Source organism: Pongo abelii, chromosome 11, assembly GCF_028885655.2.
Source record: "Pongo abelii isolate AG06213 chromosome 11, NHGRI_mPonAbe1-v2.0_pri, whole genome shotgun sequence".
Lineage (NCBI taxonomy): Eukaryota > Metazoa > Chordata > Mammalia > Primates > Hominidae > Pongo > Pongo abelii.
In genome coordinates, this window is record NC_071996.2 from 100,456,595 (window position 1) to 100,479,210 (window position 22,616).

A 22,616-nucleotide genomic window follows, 5' to 3' on the forward strand; every position below is an offset into this window, starting at 1 on the left:
CACAAATATCTGACTACATTTAATCAACAATCTCATTTACTGTTCCCAAACTATATTAAATAGGTAGCACTGTCATCCTCACTTTACAGTTTGCAGGAAAACTATTGGCGCACAAACCTTAAGTAAAGACCTGAGAACAAACTGATGGAACAAGAAATCTGGACTTGATGACTGATCACCCAAACAAGTAAATCAAACCGAAGTCGTCTGGTTAATGTGGAATAAGGGAAACCCAAACCATACGAGAACACCAATTAAAATGTGGGACAGGCAGGAAGAAGGCAGACGGAACTGCTGCTGGATAACTGAGTCTTTCCTAATGACAGGACCTTATGTTGCCCTCACAATTACCCCGTGAGGTAGGCAAGGCAGGCATTGTATTAGACAATCATTAACAAGCAGGACGCTGACAGCCAGGCTTTGCAGCCAGGGGTGGTGGCCTGTCTGGCTCCGCACTCACGGGTTTGGACAGTTACATAGTTAACACTCAAACCCTGGGGTTTCCCGCAGCCCCCGGGCGGGGCTCACGTGACTGGCCTCCCGGAAGCGGACCCCAGGAGATCCAGGAAGTTGGTTAATCCAGGAACAGTTCCTGGGCGGGGCGTGGACTGAGCAGTCACTGAGTATTACGCAAATTGCGCGAGCGTACGGGAAAAGCGATTGGTCGGTCAGGAGAGAAAGGTGTGTCCTGGCGGGCCCGCAGCTCCTCCGATTGGCCGACAGGCTGATGGGAACGTTTACAGTCAGCGTGTGTCAGCGACGTGCAACCCGGAAGGGAAGAAGGGGCGTGTCAGGCTGCGCAGGGGGCCAGTCCATTGGCTGGAAGAGACCGGAGCCGGGCTGCGGGCCCGACCAGAGGTGGGCGGTGCTGCAGGGCTGGTCCGGGAGGTGACGACCGGCTTCGGAGAGTCTATCATGGCAGCTCGGACTGGTCACACGTCCTTGAGAAGAGTAGTCTCGGGATGGCGTCCGAAGTCGGCGACAGCGGCCGGGGCGCAGGCGCCCGTGCGGAATGGCAGGTAATCAACAGCGGGGGCTCTGGGTCGAGAGTAGTTTTCGATTTTGGCTGCCGAGTTGGGGGACCGGAAGGATTTGGGGGTGAGGCAGAGCCGGACTCGGTGCATTTCCGTGTCTTTAGAGGAGGCTTTTTTGCGTTTGGCATATAAGGGACTCAAGAGCGGCGCGCATCACCTTGGGCCCAAGGCTGTGTTCGTGGCTCGTTTCCCTCGTGAGAGGCGGTGAATCATCGGCGAAGCGACTTTGGAAGCAATTTGGCCATTGGTGCCTTGGGGCTCTTCCGGTCTCCTCCCCTATGGCTTGTTGCTACTGCTGTTGGAAAGTTTTAACTTTGCGCGGAAGGGCTGCCGGCTGCTAGCTGTATGGGAATTTGTGTTTGGCGGTGAGCCCCCTTCTCCGGTTCCTTCTACCTGCCAGATGGTCAGATGCTTTTTCCCAATTTCTGAAAGAGTGCTTTGCCCTCGCCGTTTAGTGTTTACAAAACTAAATATAGCCAACATAACGGATCTGGATTTTTTCACTCTGCTGTAACTTACAGGTCCTGTAACCTTGAAGCATAGTCTGCTTTCAATTTTCCTGGTGGGTTCATTTTTTGGTAGGTGGGAGTGGAGATGGAGGTCGGGACATGGATACCATACTTGTACGACTTAGTTTCCTTTTACTAATAACATTGTAATATTCTTGAAAATTAAAGTTAGTGTGTTTAAAATGAATTCAGATGTACAAAATACGAGGTGGGGAGAGAAAACACAAATCTGGTTGAGCCCCAGGACATTTAGATTAAATGAAGATCCGACCCTACTGGAAACAAGGAAATAATTTTTTTAAAAAAAGATTCAATGAAGAATTTTTAAAAACACCAACAACCTTACCAAATCCAAATCCCTTTAGACAAATGTTGGATGAGACAAATAAAATCATAAAATTACTCCTGCTTTAGGAAATAACCTCAAAAAGTAGTTTCAAACAATAACGCCATCATACTTGAGATCTGTTTGTATTACTCTTATAAAATGTCTTGCAAATAACACTTACTTTTGAGAAAAATACAGTTGCTTTAGTGATCAAATTGAGGTTTCAGTTCCAAGATAAATACTGTTTATGATAATGAGGGCGGCAGTTTAAGTTCATTTCTAATGTTAAGCATCAGATTCTGACCTTTATTATACTTAAGTATATGAGAGAGTAGTACTGGAAGACGAGTGACAAAAAAGCTGTTCTCCATGTGGCCCAGTGGTCCAGTATTCATTTCATGGTTTAACTGTATATATGAATGTGTGTCTCTTCATATCGTAGTTTAAGACATAGTATTCCTGGCAGTGCATGAAAATAGATGTGCTGTCCAGGGCGCTGTAACTATAGCATGCAAATTGATCAGAAAATGTCCTGTTAGTTTGCTTTAAACACAGGTGTTTTCCTTAGGATTGTAATCAGATTGTGTAAGGGTATTTTTTTGGGTAGGCTGGGAGGCAATATATGAAGCTGGTACAAAGGTTCATGTATTGCCTCCCAGTAAATACATGAACCTTTATATGTAGTAAAAAGTCAACCAGATACCCAATTCACCTCTTTAGAAGCAAAGGTCTCATCTTTTTTCAAGTAAAGGTTTCAGCACTGTTCACAGTAGTTAAGATACAGAATCAACGTAGGTATCTAACAACAGATGAATGGGACTGGGCGCAGTGGCTTATGCCTGTAATTCCAAAACTTTGGGAGGCTGAGGAGGGAGGATTGCCTGAGCTCATGAAACCAGTGTGGACAACATGGCAAAACTTTGTCTCTACCAAAAAAAAGAAAAAAAATGTGTGTGTGTTTACACATAACATATATAGAAAAATTAGCTGGCTGTGTGGTAGTGCAAGCTTGTGGTTCCAGCTGCTCAGGAGGCTGAGATGGGAGGATCACTTGAACCCAGGAGGTTGAGGCTGCAGTGAGCCTTGTTTGGGCCACTGCACTCATTCCTGGGCAACAGAACCAGACCCTGTCTCAAAAAATAAACAAGGCCGGACACAGTGACTCACACCTGTAATCCCAACACTTTGGGAGGCTGAGGCCGGAGGATCACTTGAAATCAGGAGTTTGAAACCAGCCTGGGCAACATAGCAAGACCTCATTTCTACAAATAAGTAAAAAATTGGCAGGGCTTAGTGGTGCGTGCCTGTGGTCCCAGCTAATTGGGACCTGGGGTGGGAGAATCACCTGAGCCCAGGCAGTGGAGGCTGCGGTGTGTCCTGACTATGCCACTGCACTCCAGCTTGGGTGATGGAGTGAGACCCTGACTCAAACACAACAACAACAGTAAAACAGAAGAATGGATAAAGAAAATGTGGTGTATATATTAATACACGATGGGAATACTATTCAGCCATAAAAAAAGAATGAAATTCTGTCATTTGCAGCAAGATGGACTTGGAGGACATTATGTTAAGTGAAATAAGCCAGGAACAGAAAGTTACACATGACGAGTTCTCTCTCATATGTGGAAGCTAAAAGAAGTTGATCTTGGCCAGGCACGGTGGCTTATGCCTGTAATCCCAGCACTTTGGGAGGCCAAGGTGGGCGGATCACAAGGTCAAGAGATCGAGACCATCCTGGCCAACATGGTGAAACCCCATCTCTACTAAAAATACAAAAATTAGCTGGGTGTGGTGGCGGGCGCCTGTAGTGCCAGCTACTTGGGAGGCTGAGGCAGGAGAATCGCTTGAACTGGAAGGCAGAGGTTGCGGTGAGCCGAGATAGCACCACTGCACTCCAGCCTGGCGACAGAGCGAGACTCCATCTCAAAAAAAAAAAAAGTTGATCTTGCTGGGCGCGGTGGCTCACGCCTGTAATCCCAGCACTTTGGGAGGCTGAGGTGGGCGGATCACAAGGTCAGGAGATCGAGACCATCCTGGCTAACACAGTGAAACCCCATCTCTACTAAAAATACAAAAAAATTAGCAGGGCGTGGTGGTGGGCGCCTGTAGTCCCAGCTACTCGGGAGGCTGAGGCAGGAGAATGGCGTGAACCCGGTAGGCAGAGCTTGCAGTGAGCCTAGATCACACCACTGCACTCCAGCCTGGGCAACACAGCGAGACTCCGTCTCAAAAAAATAAATAAGTAAAAAATAAATAAATAAATAAAAAGTTGATCTTACAACAGAGGATACTAAAGATTGGGAAAGCTGGGAGAAAGGAAGGGATGGGAGAGATTTGTTGAAGGATACAAAATTAATGCTAGATAGGAGGAATACATTTCTAATGGTCTATACCCGCGATTCCCAACCTTTTTGGCACCAGAGACCAGTTTTGCGGAAGACAGTTTCTCCACAAATGGGGGTGGTGGGGGGGGGGATGGTTTCGGGATGAAACTGTTTCACCTCAGATCATCAGGCATTAGTTAGGTTCTCATAAGGAGCAAACAACCTAGATTCCTTGCATGTGCAGTTCACAATAGAGTTCTGGCTCCTATGAGAATCTGATGCCACCGCTGATCTGACAGGAGGCGGAACTCAGGCGGTAATACTCACCTCCTGCTGTGCAGCCTGGTTCCTAACAGGCCACGGAGAGGTACCAGTCCATGGCCTGGGTGTTGGGGACCCGTCTTCTATACCACTGTAGGATGACTATAGTTAGCAATAATATATAGTTTCAAATAGGTAGAAGGAGTATATTGAATGTTCCTAGTGCAAATAAATGATGAATGTTTGAGATGATGGATGTGTTAATTACCCCGATGTGATCACTATACATTGTATGTATCGAAACATAGAATTATGCTCTTACCACTATTATAAAATCAACTCCTACTTGTGATGTCCCAGAAAATTTAGAATTCACAAAGCCATCTTGCTTTTTTATATTTTCATTCATAAAGTGTTATTTATAGCTGAATATATAAGAATCTTAAAATCTTAAAACGTCCTAATAAGTTTACCCATATACAGTTTATGTGTCTTTTCAATTACTTTTTTTTTTTTTTTTGAGACGGGGAGTCTTGCTCTGTTGCCCAGGCTGGAGTGCAATGGCGCCGTCTCGGCTCACTGCAACCTCCGCGTCCCAGGTTCAAGCATTTCTCCTGCCTCAGCCTCCCGAGTAGCTGGGGTTACAGGCACGTGCCACCACACCCGGCTAATTTTTGTATTTTTAGTAAAGGCAGGGTTTCACCATGTTGGCCAGGCTGGTCTCGAACTCCTGACCTCAATTGATCCGCCTACCTCAGCCTCCCAAAGTGCTGAAATTACAGGCGTGAGCCACCGCACCCGGCCTCCATTACATTTTAACAGATAGTCATGTAGTATTTACCTTAAGCAAATTCACTGACCTCTATTTCATTTTCTCTGTAATAAGCATGTTCAATTTTGATAAACAGCTCTAAAGTTCTTTATTGTATTATAGAGCCCAAATTTGTCTCTCTCTAATGGGGGTTGTGTTTTACACTTTGGGGTCATATTTTCTTTTTCTTTTTGTTTTTTTTTTCTTCTTTTGAGATGGAGAGTCACTGTCGCCCAGGCTGGAGTGTAGTGGCGTGATCCACTCCATTTACATATATATGTATGTACATATGTATATGTATTCATATATATAAATAAATGGAATGAGGCATTAAATGCTACTAATGCCTATGTGTATTAGTATATACATATACACGCGCACACACAGTTATTATGTATGTACATACTACTTTTCTCTCTTTGCACGGCTAACTCCTTGTCCACTGTGTCTCAGCTAAAATCTTTTAAGGGATTCCTAGGTCACCCTGTCTAAAGGAGGTCCTAATTACAGCTCCCTCTTCCCTGCATCTCTTCTTCAGCACTTTTTTTAATCAATCTTCAAGTAGAATATAATCTTCATAAGGCTTATGTTTGTTCTATTCACCATTACATCCTTAGTACTTAGCACAGTCTTAGAATAGGAGCTCAGTAAATATGTGGATAATTTAAATTGAATTCTCCTGGCCAGCAATGACTAGTAGTGTCAAATAGTCAAATAGTTATGTAATAATCTTTCCTTTTCTCTTTTTTTTTTTTTTGAGATGGAGTCTCATTCTGTTACCCAGGCTAGAGTGTGGTTGCACAATTTCGGCTTACTGCAACCTCCGCCTCCCGGGTTCAAGCAATTCTCCTGCCTCAGCCTCCCGAGTAGCTGGGACTACAGGCACCTGCCACCACACTCAGCTAATTTTTTGTATTTTTAGTAGAGACGAGGTTTCACCATGTTAGCCAGGCTGGTCTTGAATTCCTGACCTCGTGATCCACCTGCCTCGGCCTCCCAAAGTGCTGGGATTACAGGCATGAGCCACCTCACCCAGCCAGTTATGTAATAATCTTATTAAGGAAAGTTGAAAATATTTAGGTGAACAAGCATATAGCAGACATTTGTATATAGAAGTACCTCGAACAATAACTTTCTAGTTAACTAGACATATTTTACATATATGCATTGAAATGGAGACTGCGAGGTAAAGGAGAACGCAGCAACAGTTGGTTTTTATTTGTTTTGTTTTTGCTTTTGTTGAGATAGAGTCTCGCCCTGTCACCCAGGCTGCAGTGCTGTAGTGTGTTCATAGCTCATTGCAGCCTCAAAGTGCTGTATTCAAGCGATCCTGCTGCCTCAGGTTCCTGAGTAACGGGAACTATAGGCACATGCCACCATGGCCGGCTAATTTTTAAATTTTTTTGTAGAGACAGGGTCGCTATGTTGCCCAGGCTGGTCACAAACTCCTGGCCTCAAGGGATTCTCATGCATCAGCCTCCCAAAGCACCGGGATTACAGGTTTGAGCCACCATGCTTGGCATCAGTACTGACCATCTGGTAGGTGGTCCTACCAGATCTCTGCCAAGAGATTTGAGACCTAATTTTAAGTCTCATTGGAGTGGATCAAGAATTAAGAAACACCTGTGGATCCAGCTGGGAAAACAACGTGGGTAGACAACACAAATCAGAAAATAGATTTGTGTATCTAGCAAAGCTTATGGTAAGAGTAAGTTGTAACACGTGACTACAGAGTGAAAGCCAACTTTCTGGGAGAGATACCTTTTATGCCAGAAGCTTCTAACCTAAGTAAGCTGTTATTTTTGTTTTTTGTTTTTTTTACGGTGTTTAAGAAGCCTGTGCTTTTTCTGTGCCCGTGTGTGTGTATTTTTTCAGGAACATTCTGAAGTTGCAAAGCCTTACAAAGTGTGATAATTACTTTATAGTCTCTATAATTTGTGCTTCCTCTTAATTTTTACTGTCACTCTAAATCAGGTGATTTTTGTCTTTTCAGATATTTAGCTTCCTGTGGTATACTGATGAGCAGAACTCTTCCACTACATACCTCAATTTTGCCTAAGGAGATATGTGCACGAACTTTCTTCAAAATCACTGCACCATTAATAAACAAAAGGAAAGAGTATTCAGAGAGAAGAATTTTAGGGTTTGTATATGACAAGAATTCTACTAAAAGAGCATGTTCACAGTTTTCCGTGGGGTATCGTGTCGTGCCTCTTTCTCTCTGGATTATCTTCTTACAGACTAAGCTCTCTTTTTTCTAGGTTGGCCTTTTTCTTTTTTTTTTTTCTTTCTTTTGAGATGGAGTCTCACACTTGAGTGCAGTGGCGCCGCAATCTTGGCTCACTGTAACCTTCGCCTCTCAGATTCAAGCGATTCTCCTGCCTCAGCCTCCCGAGTAGCAGGCGCATGCCACCATGCCTGGCTAATTTTTGTATTTTTAGTAGAAACAGGTTTCACTGTGTTGGCCAGGCTGGTCTCAACCTCCTGACCTCATGATCCACCTGCCTTGGCCTCCCAAAGTGCTGGGATTACAGGCATGAGCCACTGCTCCTGACCTAGCCAGTGCTATTTTATAAATATTTGTTGAATGAATATAATTATATGGTAACACTTTAGTATAGACTTAAATCTTTGACATGTAAAGAAAATTATGACCTACATTTTTTGTACATTGTTCTTTTCTATATTAGCAACATTACTAATACATTGGGCCATATGTTTACATAGCTTCCTCATGTATAGATATACATAGATAAGTACATACATATTAAGGTTCCTTATCTAGAGCCTTTGGTAAACATTTTCTGTAAAGGGACAGATAGTAACTATATTAGGTTTTGTGGGCCATAGGGACTGCTCAGCTCCTGCATTGTAGTCCGAAGGCAGACATAGATAATATGTAAATAAACGGGTGTGGCCACATTCCAGTAAAACTTTATTTACAAAAACAGGTGATGGGCCAAGTGTGGCCCCTGATCTAGGGGTAAATAGAGCAGATGGTAAAGACACTACAGTTCTGCTAAACTGGAAATACACCATCCCTCCATAGGGAAATTTCTACAAATGGCTCTTAGTTCTCAACTGGCCATGAAGCTTTGTGAAAGTGCATTTCGTTAATTTTACTCATTTGCTTTTGTTCTCCCTATTTTTCTGTAGTAAAAGACTTAACAGCATTGTTCACTAAGTTCACCTTTATTACTAGCTAGTCTCTGTATTAGTTAAGGTAATGCTAACAGCCATATAGATAATACCCAAGAGTTTATTTTTTTTTCTCATGTAGAGTTCAAATGGGTGTGCCGTCTACTCTAGTCCAAGTAGTGACTCAGAAACCCAGGCTATATCCAACTTTTGACCTCTGTAATTACTTAGTCTTCAGAATGTTAATCACATTGGTCTGGAGGTGACACACAACACCTCCTCCCAGATATTACTGGCAACAGCTAATTGTGACTCCATCTAAACGCAGTGGAAATGAGGACTGGGAATTGTTGCTCCTGATGGGCAGGTACTTCCTAGCAACAGCACCACGTAAAAAGAGTGCAAATCTTTGGATAGCCATCATTGCCACAGGTGTTACCTGTTAAAAAGAGGAATGGCAACTAAAAAAATACTGATTTAGTCTGCTTTGTGTGTGTGTGTGTGTGTGTGTGTGTGTGTGAGAGAGAGAGAGAGAGGGTGTACAGGGTCTCACACTATAGCCCAGGCCGTGGCATGATCTTCACTCACTGCAACCTCTGTCTTCTGGGTTCAAGCAAATCTCATGTCTCAGCCTCCCGAGTAGCTGAGATTACAAGCGTGTGCCACCACACTTGGCTAATTTTTGTATTTTTAGTAGAGACCGGGTTTTACCATGTCGGCCAGGCTGGTCTCAAACTCCTGACCTCAGGTGATCTACCCACCTCAGCTTCCCAAAGTGCTGGGATTACAGGCCACCACGCCTGGCCATACTCTCAATTTTTAAATGCTGGCTACTAAATATTTAAAAACTACCTCTTTAGGCCGGGCGCGGTGGCTCATGCCTGTAATCCCAGCACTTTTGGAGGCCGAGGTGGGTGGCTCACCAGGTCAGGAGATCGAGACCGTTCTGGCTAACACAGTGAAACCCCGTCTCTATTAAAAGTACAGAAAATTAGCTGACTGTGGTGGCACGTGCCTGTAGTCCCAGCTACACGGGAGGCTGAGGCAGGAGAATCGCTTGAACCCGGGAGGTGGAGGTTGCAGTGAGCTGAGATGGTACCACTGCACTCTAGCCTGGGTGACAGAATGAGACTCTCAAAAAAAATTACCTCTTTATGTCAGATTCAACCTGTGAGATGCCAAATTGTGATCTCTGCCATATCATGTATGTATTTATTTAGAGACCTTTTATTTTCTGTGTTGCTTTGAGGTCATTGATTCCAGAATGTGGTTTAACATATGTGCTGAATGATTTATTTATCATACACAGTTAGTTTTATACATATTCACTTTAAAGTATGCATATATTATATAACTAGATGGAGTTAACACCTCTTTTTTATTTTTATTTTTTAAAGATATTCAATGCAGGAAATGTATGATGTAGTATCGGGAGTGGAGGATTACAAGCATTTTGTTCCTTGGTGCAAAAAATCAGATGTTATATCAAAGAGATCTGGATATTGTAAAACAAGATTAGAAATTGGATTTCCACCTGTGTTGGAGCGATATACATCAGTAGTAACCTTGGTGAAACCTCATTTAGTAAAGGTAACAGTTTTGTTTTTTGTTGTTTTTAAATATTCTTCCGTATATTAACTTTGTCAAATGAGTCAAAATGTAATAGCCTAAAAAAACTTATTTAACCTAACAGGAGGAGGGTAAAAAATTTATTATATCTCCTAACTGTGTTACTTTATACAATGTTAGCATTATTCTTTCCAAATAGAAGTTTGAATATAATATGGGAATGGGAAACTTTTCCCTTTTTTTCCCCTTCTATTGAGGGCTACTGACCTACAGGACAGATCACTTGCGCCACCCAAGTGGGAAATGTTTTAATTTAATTTTTCAACTGTTTTAAAATATGAATTAAATACTTTATTATTGGGGGAAGAGTAAATTTGTTTACTAAATATATAGTTTTTTAAATTAAAGAAGGAATGGTGGGGAAGAAGGAAGGAAAAAAATTAAAGTGGTGAGAGGATAAAGAAAGGTAGAAAAGATACAGGCATGGCGCTGTGGCTCACGCCTTTAATCCCAGCACTTTGGGAGGCCAAGGCGGGCGGATTACGAGGTCAGGAGTTCAAGACCAGCCTGACCAACATGGTGAAACCCTGTCTCTACTAAAAATACAAAAATTAGCCGGGCGTAGTGGTGCGTGCCTATAATCCCAGCTACTCAGGAGGCTGAGGCAGGAGAATCACTTGAACCCGGAGGCAGAGGTTGCAGTGTGCTGAGATAGTGCCACTGCACTGCAGCCTGGGCAACACAGCGAGACTCCGTCTCAAAAAAAAAAAAAAAAAAGATATAAATATGTCATGTCAGGCAGCTGAGGTGGGAACCCAAGAAGTTGAGGCTACAGAGAGCTGTGATTAAGCCACTGCACTTCAGCCTGGGCAACAGAGTGAGACCGTGTCTCAAAAAAAAATCAAATAAAAATGAAAAGAAAAAATATAAAAATATTGGGGGGCACAGTGGCTCACGCCTGTAATCCCAGCACTTTGGGAGGCTGAGGTGGGTGGGTCACCCGAGGTCAGGAGTTTGAGACTAGCCTGGCCAACATGGTGAAACCCCGTCTCTACTAAAAATACAAAAAAATTAGCCAGTGTGGTGGCAAGCACCTGTAATTTAAGCTACTCAAGAGGCTGAGGCAGGAGACTCACTTGAACCCAGGAGGCAGAGGTTGCAGTGAGCTGAGATCGCGCCAGTGCACTCCAGCCTGGGCAACAAGAATGAAACTCTGTCTCAAAAAAAAAAAAATATATATATATATGTAAACATTGTTGAAATTATCCTGCCAAGTACCAGGTACTGAAATGCCAACTACTCTTACATTATATTAATCATCTTATGCTTGTCAGAGGAGGATACACATGTAGAAAAGGGTACCAGCCTTAAAAACAAAAAGGCAGAATTCCATGGGATAATGCATATTTCTTTTGCATTCCCATTTTGGAGTGGCCAAAGATTTTTAAAACTGAGTTATTTTTTGCCCACAGGATTTAATGATGATATCATTTCTTGGTAAGTGGCCAGAGCCAAATACCTTAGCTTTTTGTTAGGCATTGGAGGGGGTGCAACTCTCAGATGTGCTCTTTCTGGTGCAGCTAGAAAGAAAGAGAACACTGTCACTGTCCAGTGAAGCTAAGACCCTATCTGCCCTATTCTTACCCTTAAAACTTTAATCCCACTTAAAATGCTGTGGACTAGGATTTTGCTATTATTACAAATGTTTTCACTTGCTTGCCTCATTGTTTTAGAGTTTTTAAACTACTGTCTCTCATAATAGCTAACATTTATTGAGCCCATTTTACTGCTTTACTTGAATTACTCAAATTTTCACAAAAGCCCTTTGAGGTTCAATAGTTATTATTTATTTTAGAGTTGAGCAAACTAAGGCTTAGAAGAGATAGAAAACTTGCCCAAGGTCACAGAGCCAAGACTCCAGCTGTCTGACACCAGTGAATATTTCTATAATCTTAATTTTTTTTTTTCTATTTCCTGAGCTCAATTTACCATTCAGTCCCTTAGAACTTAAATCTTTTTTTTTTTTTTTTTGAGTTGGAGTCTCACTCTGTCGCCCATGCTGGAGTGCAGTGGCACTTCCAGTGGTGTGATCCTGGCTCACTGCAAGCTCCGCCTCCTGAGTTCACACCATTATCCTGCCTCAGTCTCCCGAGTAGCTAGGACTACAGGCTCCCACCGCCAAGCCTGGCTAATTTTTTGTATTTTTAGTAGAGACAGGGTTTCACCGTGTTAACCAGGATGGTCTTGATCTCCTGACCTCATGGTCTGCCCGCCTCAGCCTCCCAAAGTGCTGGGATTACAGGCGTGAACCACCGCGCCCATCCAGAACTTAAATCTTAGTATATATATTATGCTGCTTCTAACTAAAAGAACTCTAAATAAATCTCATTTCTTCCTCACTCTCTACCTTTCTTCTGTTCCCTGCCGCCTTTGTTTTTTTTTCCTTTGAGACAGAGTCTTGCTCTGTTGCCCAGGCTGCAGTACAGTAGCACAAGCACAGCTCACTGCAACCTCTGCCTCCCGGGTTCAAGTGATTCTCCTGCCTCAGCCTCCCAAGTAGCTGGGACTATAGGCGTGTGCCACCACACTCGGCTAATTTTTTTGTGTTTTTAGTAGAGACAGGGTTTCTCCATATTGGCCACGCTGGTCTTGAACTCCTGAACTTAGGTGATCTGTCTGCCTTGGCCTCCCAAAGTGCTGGGATTACAGCCATGAGCCACCAGGCCCAGCCTCTCTCCCCTGCCTTCTTAAAACCTACAGGATAAGCTAGGTTTGATAGCATGCACCTGTAATCCCAGCTACTCAGGAGGCTGAAGCAGAAGGATCGCTTGAGCCAGGAGGTTGAGGTTGTAATGTACGGTGATCATGCCTGTGAATAGCTACTGCATTCCAGCCTGGGCAACATAGCAAGTAAGACTCCATCTCTAAAAAACAAACAAACAGGCTGGATGTAGTGGCTAACACCTGTAATCCCAGCACTTTGGGAGGCTGAGGCCGACATGGCTGGATCACCTTAGGTCAGGAGTTTGAGACCAGCCTGGCCAACACGGTGAAACCCCATCTCTACTAAAAATACAAAACTTAGCCAGGTGTGGTGGTGAGCGCCTATAATCCCAGCTACTTGGGAGGCTGAGGCAGAAGAATCACTTGAACCCAGGAAGCAGAGGTTGCAGTGAGCCGAGGTCGCGCCATTGCCCTCCAGCCTGGAGAATGAGCGAAATTCCGTCTCAAAACAAACAAACACAAAACAAAAACAAAACCACACAGGATAAAGTAAATCTCTTTATCATTGCACATTGACCCATTTACTTCCCTGCTCCCTCCTCCCACGTAATACTATACTTGATGTTCAGCTAATACCATATGTCTTAAAAGTTCCATGAATGCACAGTACAGCACTATTCCACAGCCATGTGCCTTTGCATATTGCTTATTCTATCTGTAATGCACTTACCTTCTTGATATTCCTTCAAATTCTGACCATCTGGGGTCATTTTCTCTCTTTCCTTTCATACTGATAAGTAGCACTACCTTGGTGATTCTCCTGTGCTTTATTCATGCTTTCTCTTATCACTCTGTAATATATTTCTTCAATAGGATTTTTCCTTGACAAGACTGTGGTACTTGAGGGAAGGAGCCCCTGTCTTTCTCATCTCTGTATCCTCAACAGCAATGCTATAATGATGGGAGTCATGAGGGCTCCTTACTTATGAAGCTTTCACTACCTGTATTTTTGGATTATTGCAGATTCAGAGACATTCATAATAAACTTAGAGTAACTTTCAGCACTGCTAAGGGAGGGATAAACTGTATTAGAAAAAAAAAGTAATCTTCTTAATAACCTGCATTAGATGATCATAGCTATCTCAATTTTATGAAGCTTAAGGAGATTAAGAACCTTGGGCAAATTCACACTTGCATGTATCTGACTCCAAAACTATTTTTTCTTTTTTTTTTCCCACTCTCCTTCCCCCTATTTTTTCATTATAAGTTGCCTCACATAATAATGCTAGTTTGTTTTTAAAGACATACTTGAGAATATATGCTCAACTTTCAGTTGTTCCTGGGTTCAGTTTCCAGATTTTTTTTTTTTTTTGAGACCAAGTTTGACTCTTGTTGCCCAGGCTGGAGTGCAATGGCATGATCTCAGCTCACCGCTTCCTCTGCCTCCTGGGTCCTGCCTCAGCCTCCTGAGTAGCTGGGATTATAGGCATGTGCCACTACACTGAGCTAATTTTTGTATTAGTAGAAACGGGGTTTTACCATGTTGGCCAGGCTGGTCTCAAACTCCTGACCTCAGGTGATCTGCCCGCCTCGACATCCCAAACTACTGGGATTACAGGAATGAGCCACCATGCCTGGCCTAGGTTCTGGATTTTATTTATTTATTTATTTATTTATTTATTTAGATAGAGTTTCGCTCTTGTTGCCCAGGTTCTGGATTTGACTGATTGATTGATTGATTGAGATGGAGTTTCACTCTTGTTGCCCGGGTTCTGGATTCGATTGATTGATTGATTGATTAAGATGGAGTTTCGCTCTTGTTGTCCAGGCTGGAGTGCAATGGCGCAATCTCAGCTCAGCACAACCTCTGCCTCCTAGGTTCAAGCGATTCTCCTGCCTCAGCCTCCTGTGTAGCTGGGATTACAGGCATGTGCCACCACGCCCAGCTAATTTTGTATTTTTAGTAGAGATGAGGTTTCTCCGTGTTGGTCAGGCTGGTCTCGAACTCCCGACCTCAGGTGATCTGCCCGCCTTGGCCTCCCAAAGTGCTGGGATTATAGGCATGAGCCACCATGCCCGGCCAGGTTCTGGATTTTAATACCCAATAGACAACACAGTAAAAATCATTATTATTTTTTACCCAATACAGTAAAAATTATCATAAGGGAAGAACAGAAGCCATGTGACAGTTCTGTGAATTATTAGCTGACCAAAACATGCCTGTCACTTAATATGTCAGTCTACGCTAATCTTTAATGGCCAGAAGCCCTTGAACATTTTCAGAGAGGCAACAGTTCAATGACTTTTACTGCCTGCTTCATGATACAAACATTTTGTATGGATTAGTTTATATAATGGTCTAAATCAGTTCACTCAGAACAGTCAGTAGTAGGTCATCATTATGACAGCTTCTACTGTTCAGTATCTCTGCTCTTAGAAATGAGGTCTTTGGCAAACTGTTCGTGTCAAAACATAACAGTAAAAATCCGTGCATCCTTGGGCTAGATAATTGGAGTCAGTGAAATACTGCCAGATTTTGTATAAAAGTAGTCAGAGGAGGCCGGGTGTGGTGGCTCACACCTGTAATCCCAGCACTTTGGAAGGCCGAGGCAGGGGGATCACGAGGTCAGGAGATCGAGACTATCCTGGCTAACATGGTGAAACACCGTCTCTAGTAAAAATACAAAAAAAAATTAGCCGGGCGTGGTGGCAGGCACCTGTAGTCCCAGCTATTTGGGAGGCTGAGGCAGGAGAATGGCGTGGACCCGGGAGGCGGAGCTTGCAGTGAGTTGAGATTGCACCACTGCACTACAGCCTGGGTGACAGAGTAAGACTCCATCTCAAAAAAAAAAAAAAAGGGAGTCAGAGGAAGGTGCTATGTTATAGTGAGTACTCCCAAAACCTGTTTATCCTTTAGTGTTAAATTTCCTATAAGCTTCTTAAATGATTGTAAAGAAGGGCAGAATGTATTATCCTAAAGTTGAGCAACTGAAATCACAAGGTTTTATTATAGACTCTTGATGCTCGTAAAAATTACCTGTGCACTTTAGGAATGCTCTAGATTATTTGTGTGGATGAGGTGGTTCATGCCTGCTGTAATCCCAGCACTTTGGGAGGCCAAGGCAGGAGGTTTGCTTGAGCCCAGGAGTTCATTACCAGCCTGGGCAACTTAGGGAAGAACACAGCTCTACAAAAAATGAAATAATTAGCTGGGCATGGTGTCACACGCCTGTGGTCCCAGCTACTTGGGAGGCTGAGGTGGGAAAAAATAAAAATAAAAATAAAAAGCTGAGTATCTCTCAGAGTCATAACGAGCATAATCAGTCCTAACAATGAACTAGTAACTGTGGTTCTGGTTACCATTATCACATTGCAGATGGCATCTCTTTCATGGATCTCAATAAATTTTTTTATTTTTTTATTTTTTATTTTATTTTTTTAGACAGTGTCTTGCTCTGTCACCCAGGCTGGAGTTCAGTGGTGTAATTATAGCTCACTGCTGCCTTAGTCTCCTGGGCTCAAGCAGTCCCCTCACCTCAGCCTCCTGGGTACTTGGGACTACTGGTATGCATCACTAAACCTGGCTAATTTTTAAATTTTTTTCGAAGAGACAGGGAATCTCGTTCTGTTGCCCAGGCTGGAGTGCAGTTGCATAATCATAGCTTACTGCAGCCTCGAACTCCTGGGCTCAAGTGATCCCCCAACCCTGGCCTCCCAAAGTGATGGGATTACAAGTGTGAGCCACCACATCCAGCCACAATAAGTATTTTTTTAATGATACAAAATAGGAACTACCAAGATGCACTGCACATAGTATGGTTAAGTATTGTGATTGTGTGCATACTGAATATAAAATATACATGTGCATTGAAAAAATCAGAAAGAAATGGATCAGGGCTAAGGGCCAGGACTACACAGTTAGGAAAACTAGATAGAGGCCTCTAGGAATAAGGAGCAAAGAGTGAAGGAAAGACTATACGTGATTAATAAGAAAACAGTCTTTGAGTAGGAGATAAATGTGTACCAGCTACCTTATTAACATTTTAGCGATCTCATGATATAAAGTAGGTATTATTTTACAGATTAAGGAAATAGGGTATGGGGATTTAACTTGTTCACGATCACTTATATGTGGCAGAGCTAGAAATAAGCTTCCAAGAAGCTCCCTCTTTTGCTTCTAGACGAAGAAAAGCTAAGTAGCAAAGCAGGTGTTAGCAATGGAAGAGAAAACAACTGGCAATCTTGGGGATCCCTGCAGGAAAAAAAAAAAAAAAAAAGGCTAATATTGGCAAGACATTACTTCCTAGTACCAAGCTAAAAATTAGATATCTTTATCTCCTATGGTCTGACCTATAAAAATTATTACTTATGAAAGAAATCAGCCTCAGTCATAGTAGATTCTTAGATTATGTCCAGTAGCAAAGGTATTTAACTGTGGTTTTATTTTTTCATTTTGTTCTAGGCATCTTGTACTGATGGGAGACTTTTCAATCATTTGGAGACTATTTGGCGTTTTAGCCCAGGTCTTCCTGGCTACCCAAGAACTTGTACCTTGGATTTTTCAGTAAGTCTCATAAAGCCCTTGATTTGTTCCACTTATGAGGTAAAATTGGTAAAAAGTAATCATTTTTTAGAACACAGAGGCCATAATTATATTGAATACCTTTTTCTGCATAAATGCTAATGAACATTTCCTTTTTATTCTATTTCTTGCAACCATGAATATTCCTTCATTCTCTTTTTACAAATCTGTAGATTATAAGACACATGCCATGACTTTACAACCAGCTTAATAACAGTTTTGAACTTAATAATAGTTTTAAATTAACACCAAATGAAAGAACACATTGCATATAAGATGCAGAAACAGGCTAGGTGCAGTAGCCCATGCCTGTAATCCCAGCACTTTGGGAGGCTGAGGCAGGTGGATCACTTGAGGCCAGGAGTTTGAGACCAGCCTGGGGAACATAGCAAGACTTTGTCTCTAGTGAAAATAAAATTATCGGCTGGGTGGGGTGGCTCATGCCTATAATCCTAGCACTTTGGGAGGCTGAGGCGGGCGGATCACCTGAGGTCAGGAGTTCGAGACCAGCCTGACCAATATCATGAAACCCCCGTCTCTAGTAAAAATACAAAAATTAGCCGGGCGTGGTGGCATGCGCCTGTAATCCCAGCTACTCGGGAGGCTGAGACAGGAGAATCACTTGAACCCGGGAGGTGGAGGTTGCAGTGAGCCAAGATCGTGCCATTGCTCTCCAGCCTAGGCAACAAGAGCAAAACTGTCTCAAAACAAATAAAAATAAAAATAAAATTATCCTTGTGTAGTGGTGCCCACCAGTAGTCCTAGCTGCTGAGAAGGCTGATGAGCAGATTGCTTGAGTCCAAGGGTTCGAGCTTGCCGTGAACTATGATCACATCACTGCACTCCATCCTGGGCAACAGAGTGAGACCCTGTCTCAAAAAATTTAAAAATAAAAGATGCAGAAATAAGGTAATAGATTTTTTTCATTTTTTTGAATCTGGAGTCTGGTAACTTTCTTTTTTTTTTTTGATATGGGGCCCTACTCTGTCACCCAGGTTGGAGTGCAGTGCTGTGATATTGACTCACTGCAACCTCTGCTTCCCTGGCTCAAGTGATCCTCCCACCTTAGCCTCCCAAGTAGCTGGGACTACAGGAATGCACTCCCACACAGGCTTATTTTTGTATTTTATGTAGGGATGGGGTTTTTTCACGTTTCCTAGGCTGGTCTCGAACTCCTGGGCTCAGGAGATCCGCCTACCTCGGCCTCCCAAAGTGCTGGGATTACAGGCATGAGCCACTGCGCCCGGCCTAGTAACTTTCTTTTTCATATAATCGTAGTTATAGAAAACTTAAAGCAATTTGTGGCTTTTTCTTTGCCAACAGGTAATATGGGAGTTGTTCTCTGTACATGCAACTCGGGCATTGAATTTTAGGAAATGGTGGCAATTTTGACTAAATTATCATGTGCTGTTCTCAGCTCTTGAGTAATTTTCATTAAAGCATTATAGACATTAATAGGACAATTGGAGCCAAGCACAGTGGCTCACGCCTGTAATCCCAGCACTTTGGGAGGCCGAGGCGGGCAGATCACTTGAGGTCAGGAGTTTGAGACCAGCCTGGCCAACATGGCGAAACCCCATCTCTACTAAAAATACAAAAATTAGCCAGGTGTGGTGGTGCCTGCCTGTAGTCCTAGCTACTTGAGAGGCTGAAGCAGGAGAATCACTTGAACCCAGGAAGTGGATGTTGCAGTGATCTGAGATCATACCACTGCACTCCAACCTGGGTGACAGAGTGAGACACTGTCTCAAAAAAAGAAAAAAAAGGACAATTGGGAAAATTTGAATAAGGTCTATATAAATTAGATAATAGCATTATTATCTAGTAGTAGTAACTGCCTCTGTTAATTTCGTGATTTTGATAATTGCAGTATGGTTATTGAAGACATTAAAGTAGGGAAATATGGGTAATGGGCACATGGGAATTCTTTGTATTATTTTGTAGTTTTTTTTTTTTTTTTTTTACAAAAATGAAATTATTTCATAATGAAAGGTAAACATTTTAATATTTAGAGGATATTTGGTCCTTAAAACACAGTTCTCAAACCAGTTGTCTTGAATTCTATGTGGCACAATGAGAGGGTGTAAATAAAGTTCTAAGAGGGTATCCAAGGGAGAGAATACAGTCATGGGTTCTTAGTTTCTGTTTCTGGTTGGCCAGTAATGTCTCTTCCTCATCCCTCTTTTCCACTTACCACTAGAGACAGAAACTAAAACCCATGGCTTCAGGCTGTTAAAAGCCTAAAACAAAACAAAACAACTACAAAATAAGGTGGATTGGACAAGCTTGTCCAAATCATTAGCTACTTTAAGATTGAACCACGTGGCCGGGCGCAGTGGCTCATGCCTGTAATCCCAACACTTTGCAAGGCCTAGGTGGGTGGATTACCTGAGGTCAGGAGTTTGAGACCAGCCTGGCCAACATGGTGAAACCCCGTCTCTACTAAAAATACAAAAATTAACTGGACGTGGTGGCAGGCGCCTCTGGTCCCAGCTACTCTGGAGGCTGAGGCAGGAGAATCACTTGAACCTGGAAGTCGGAGGTTGCAGTTGAGCCGAGATTGGGCCATTTTCAGCCTGGGCGACAGAGCAAGGCTCCGTCTCAAAAAAAAAAAAAAAAGAAAGATTAAACCACTTACACCATCTGCCTTGTGGGTTAGGCACACATGTGCATGCACACTTCCAGCCTCCTCTTCCTGCTGGTGCTTCTCAGTGATACCTATGAGAAGGATCACTTTCCTTCCTTATTTCCTTTTGTGGGATAGGATGGATCTAAAAGGGGTGCACATTAATAAGAAGGCATAGTGATTAATGTATTCAACAAAGGTTTTTTCCAGTCTTCTCTTATTAAGAAACAGACTTTTTCCCTTGAAATGAGATTTAATTGGCCTTGTTTATGTAAGCTTATTGTGCCAGCAATTGTGCTTGTTGCAGTAAAAGAAGATTCCTTCTTTTGGGAGGGTGCTAAAAATCCCACCTACATACATCCACACAGTTCTACCTTAGATACCCAGTTCATAGTGTGAACACCACTGTCCTAAGTAGAGATTTAGTTAAAAAAAAATCTTTCTGGCTGGGCACAGTGGCTCATGCCCATAATCCCAACACTTTGGGAGGCTGAAGTGGGCAGAATTGCATTAGCCCAGGAGTTTGAGATCTGCCTGGGCAACATGGCAAAACTCCTTCTCTACCCCCCACAAAAAAAATAAATATATATATACACAAAAATTAGCCACGTGTGGTGGCATGTGCCTGTAGTACCAGCTACTTGAGAGACAGAGGTGGGAGGATTGCTTGAGCCCAGGAGATTGAGGCTGCAGTGAGCCGCGATTGTGCCACTGCACTCCAGCCTGGGCAACAAAGCGAGAGTCCCTCTCCAGGAAAACCAAAAAAAAAAAAAGCAAAAAATAACTTTTTCTAAAATAATTTTCAATATTTTCCTACAGATTTCTTTTGAATTTCGATCACTTCTACATTCTCAGCTTGCCACATTGTTTTTTGATGAAGTTGTGAAGCAGATGGTAGCTGCCTTTGAAAGAAGAGCATGTAAGCTGTATGGTCCAGAAACAAATATACCTCGGGAGTTAATGCTTCATGAAGTCCATCACACATAAAGGCAAAAAAGAACTGGTGCCACCTGCTTCTGACTTTAGTTTGTTCACTTTTAGGAAGTATTTTCATGACATGTTTTCAGAAGCCAGAAAGCATTTGTTAAACGCAGCTTTGGTTATAAACCTGCACCACTGAAAATTTGCACATAGAATATAGACTCACTTGTACATAGAATTATTTCTTCAATCAAGTATAATTCAAAATAATATGGACATTATCATGTTCTGCATTACAATAATGGGATGTCATCACCATTGCTAGAATACTGGCATGATTCTTCTGAGCAGAAGTTGAAACTGTAAATTTAAACCTTTTAATTATCACCTTACCTGAAAGAGGTTAGTTAAGATATTCACACAGTATGTATTATATTAACCATATCACACTTAAGTTATTAAATTCAGACTATTTGTAACTTATTGTTATAGGGCCTGCCATATGGCTTAGGATATTTGAGTAATCATATATTTAAAGTAAAATCTTTGGGCTGGGCGCAGTGGCTCACACCTGTAATCCCAGCACTTTGGGAAGCTGAGGTGGGCAGATCAGTTGAGGTCAGGAGTTCGAGACCAGCCTGGTCAACATGGCGAAACTCCATCTCTACTAAAAATACAAAAATTAGCTGGGCGTGGTGGCACACACCTGTAATCCCAGTTACTTGGGAGGCTGAGGCACAAGAATCGCTTGAACCCGGGAGGCGGAGGTTGCAGTGAGCCAAGATCGCCCTGCTGCACTCCAGCCTGGGCAACAGAGGGAGACTCTGTCTACAAAAACAAAAACAAAAACTGTTAGTGAAGGTTCCCTGGAACTTTTGATATTTTAAAAATTGTTCTTATGACTAGTAGATAAATTCAGTGCCATAATGAGGCTAGCTCCCAGATAAACAATGTATTTTCTTCTTTTTTTTTTGGTGAGTGGTCCAGAGCTTTAAGCTACTTTTCCAGTATTTTGCCACTTTCTCTGAGGTAGTTTGGCTGCTCTTTGAATAATGCTAATTGTGTGTCAAATTTTGTCTACAACAGTAGGCAACAGATGAAGATAAGTTGGTTGAATGTCTCCAGCACTATGCATCCCTATTTTCTATTTATTGTGTATACTCACTTTCAGTAATGTGTTTCAAACTGGTATTTTTTAAAAAACAAATCAATGTTAAGGACTGAAGTTGAAGTAGCAACGTAATAAAGTTTAATTTGTTTATTTTTTGTACAGTTAGTTTGGTTATTGAAATCTTCCTATATTGTTTAAATGTGTATTTGCATAGACATAGTAAAGTGTTACAGCATTTCATGTCTTAAAAATATCTATGAAGATATCTAAAATATCTATTTCTATGAAGAAACAGACTTTAACAAATATAAACAAAATTCAGTTTTCTTTTAACCAGTCATTGATCTCCTGTCCTCCTTTCACTACATACCAACAACCCTCTGGTATTAAACTTCCAGTGATAGTGCTATTAACTTTGTTTCCTCAGATCAACAAGGGACCTCAGTAATTAGTTCTCTACATAAGTATATATATATGTATTAATTTGTTTAATAAATCTGTTTTGAGCACTTGCTTTCTCTCAGACACTGGGTATAGAGTGATGAAGGATTCATACCAGCCTCTACTCACTAGGAGCCAGGTTGTGCTTTCACACAAGGTAAGCAGTATCTTTCCACTTACAGATGAGGTATTTGCCAAGAGCATAAGTAGTTTGTATATAGTTATATACCTTTT

The 22,616-nt window shown here is 42.2% G+C and overlaps 1 protein-coding gene across 1 annotated transcript; it reads left to right on the forward strand.

Annotated features, from left to right (window-relative positions):
- Positions 1-880: 880 nt before the first annotated feature.
- Positions 881-22,279, forward strand: COQ10B (coenzyme Q10B). Its single transcript, NM_001131653.1, is given in 5 exon segments — positions 881-1,019; positions 7,264-7,413; positions 9,806-9,998; positions 17,164-17,265; positions 20,729-22,279. Coding segments are annotated over 5 exon segments (717 nt in total). The 5' UTR covers positions 881-915; the 3' UTR covers positions 20,897-22,279.
- Positions 22,280-22,616: the final 337 nt, after the last annotated feature.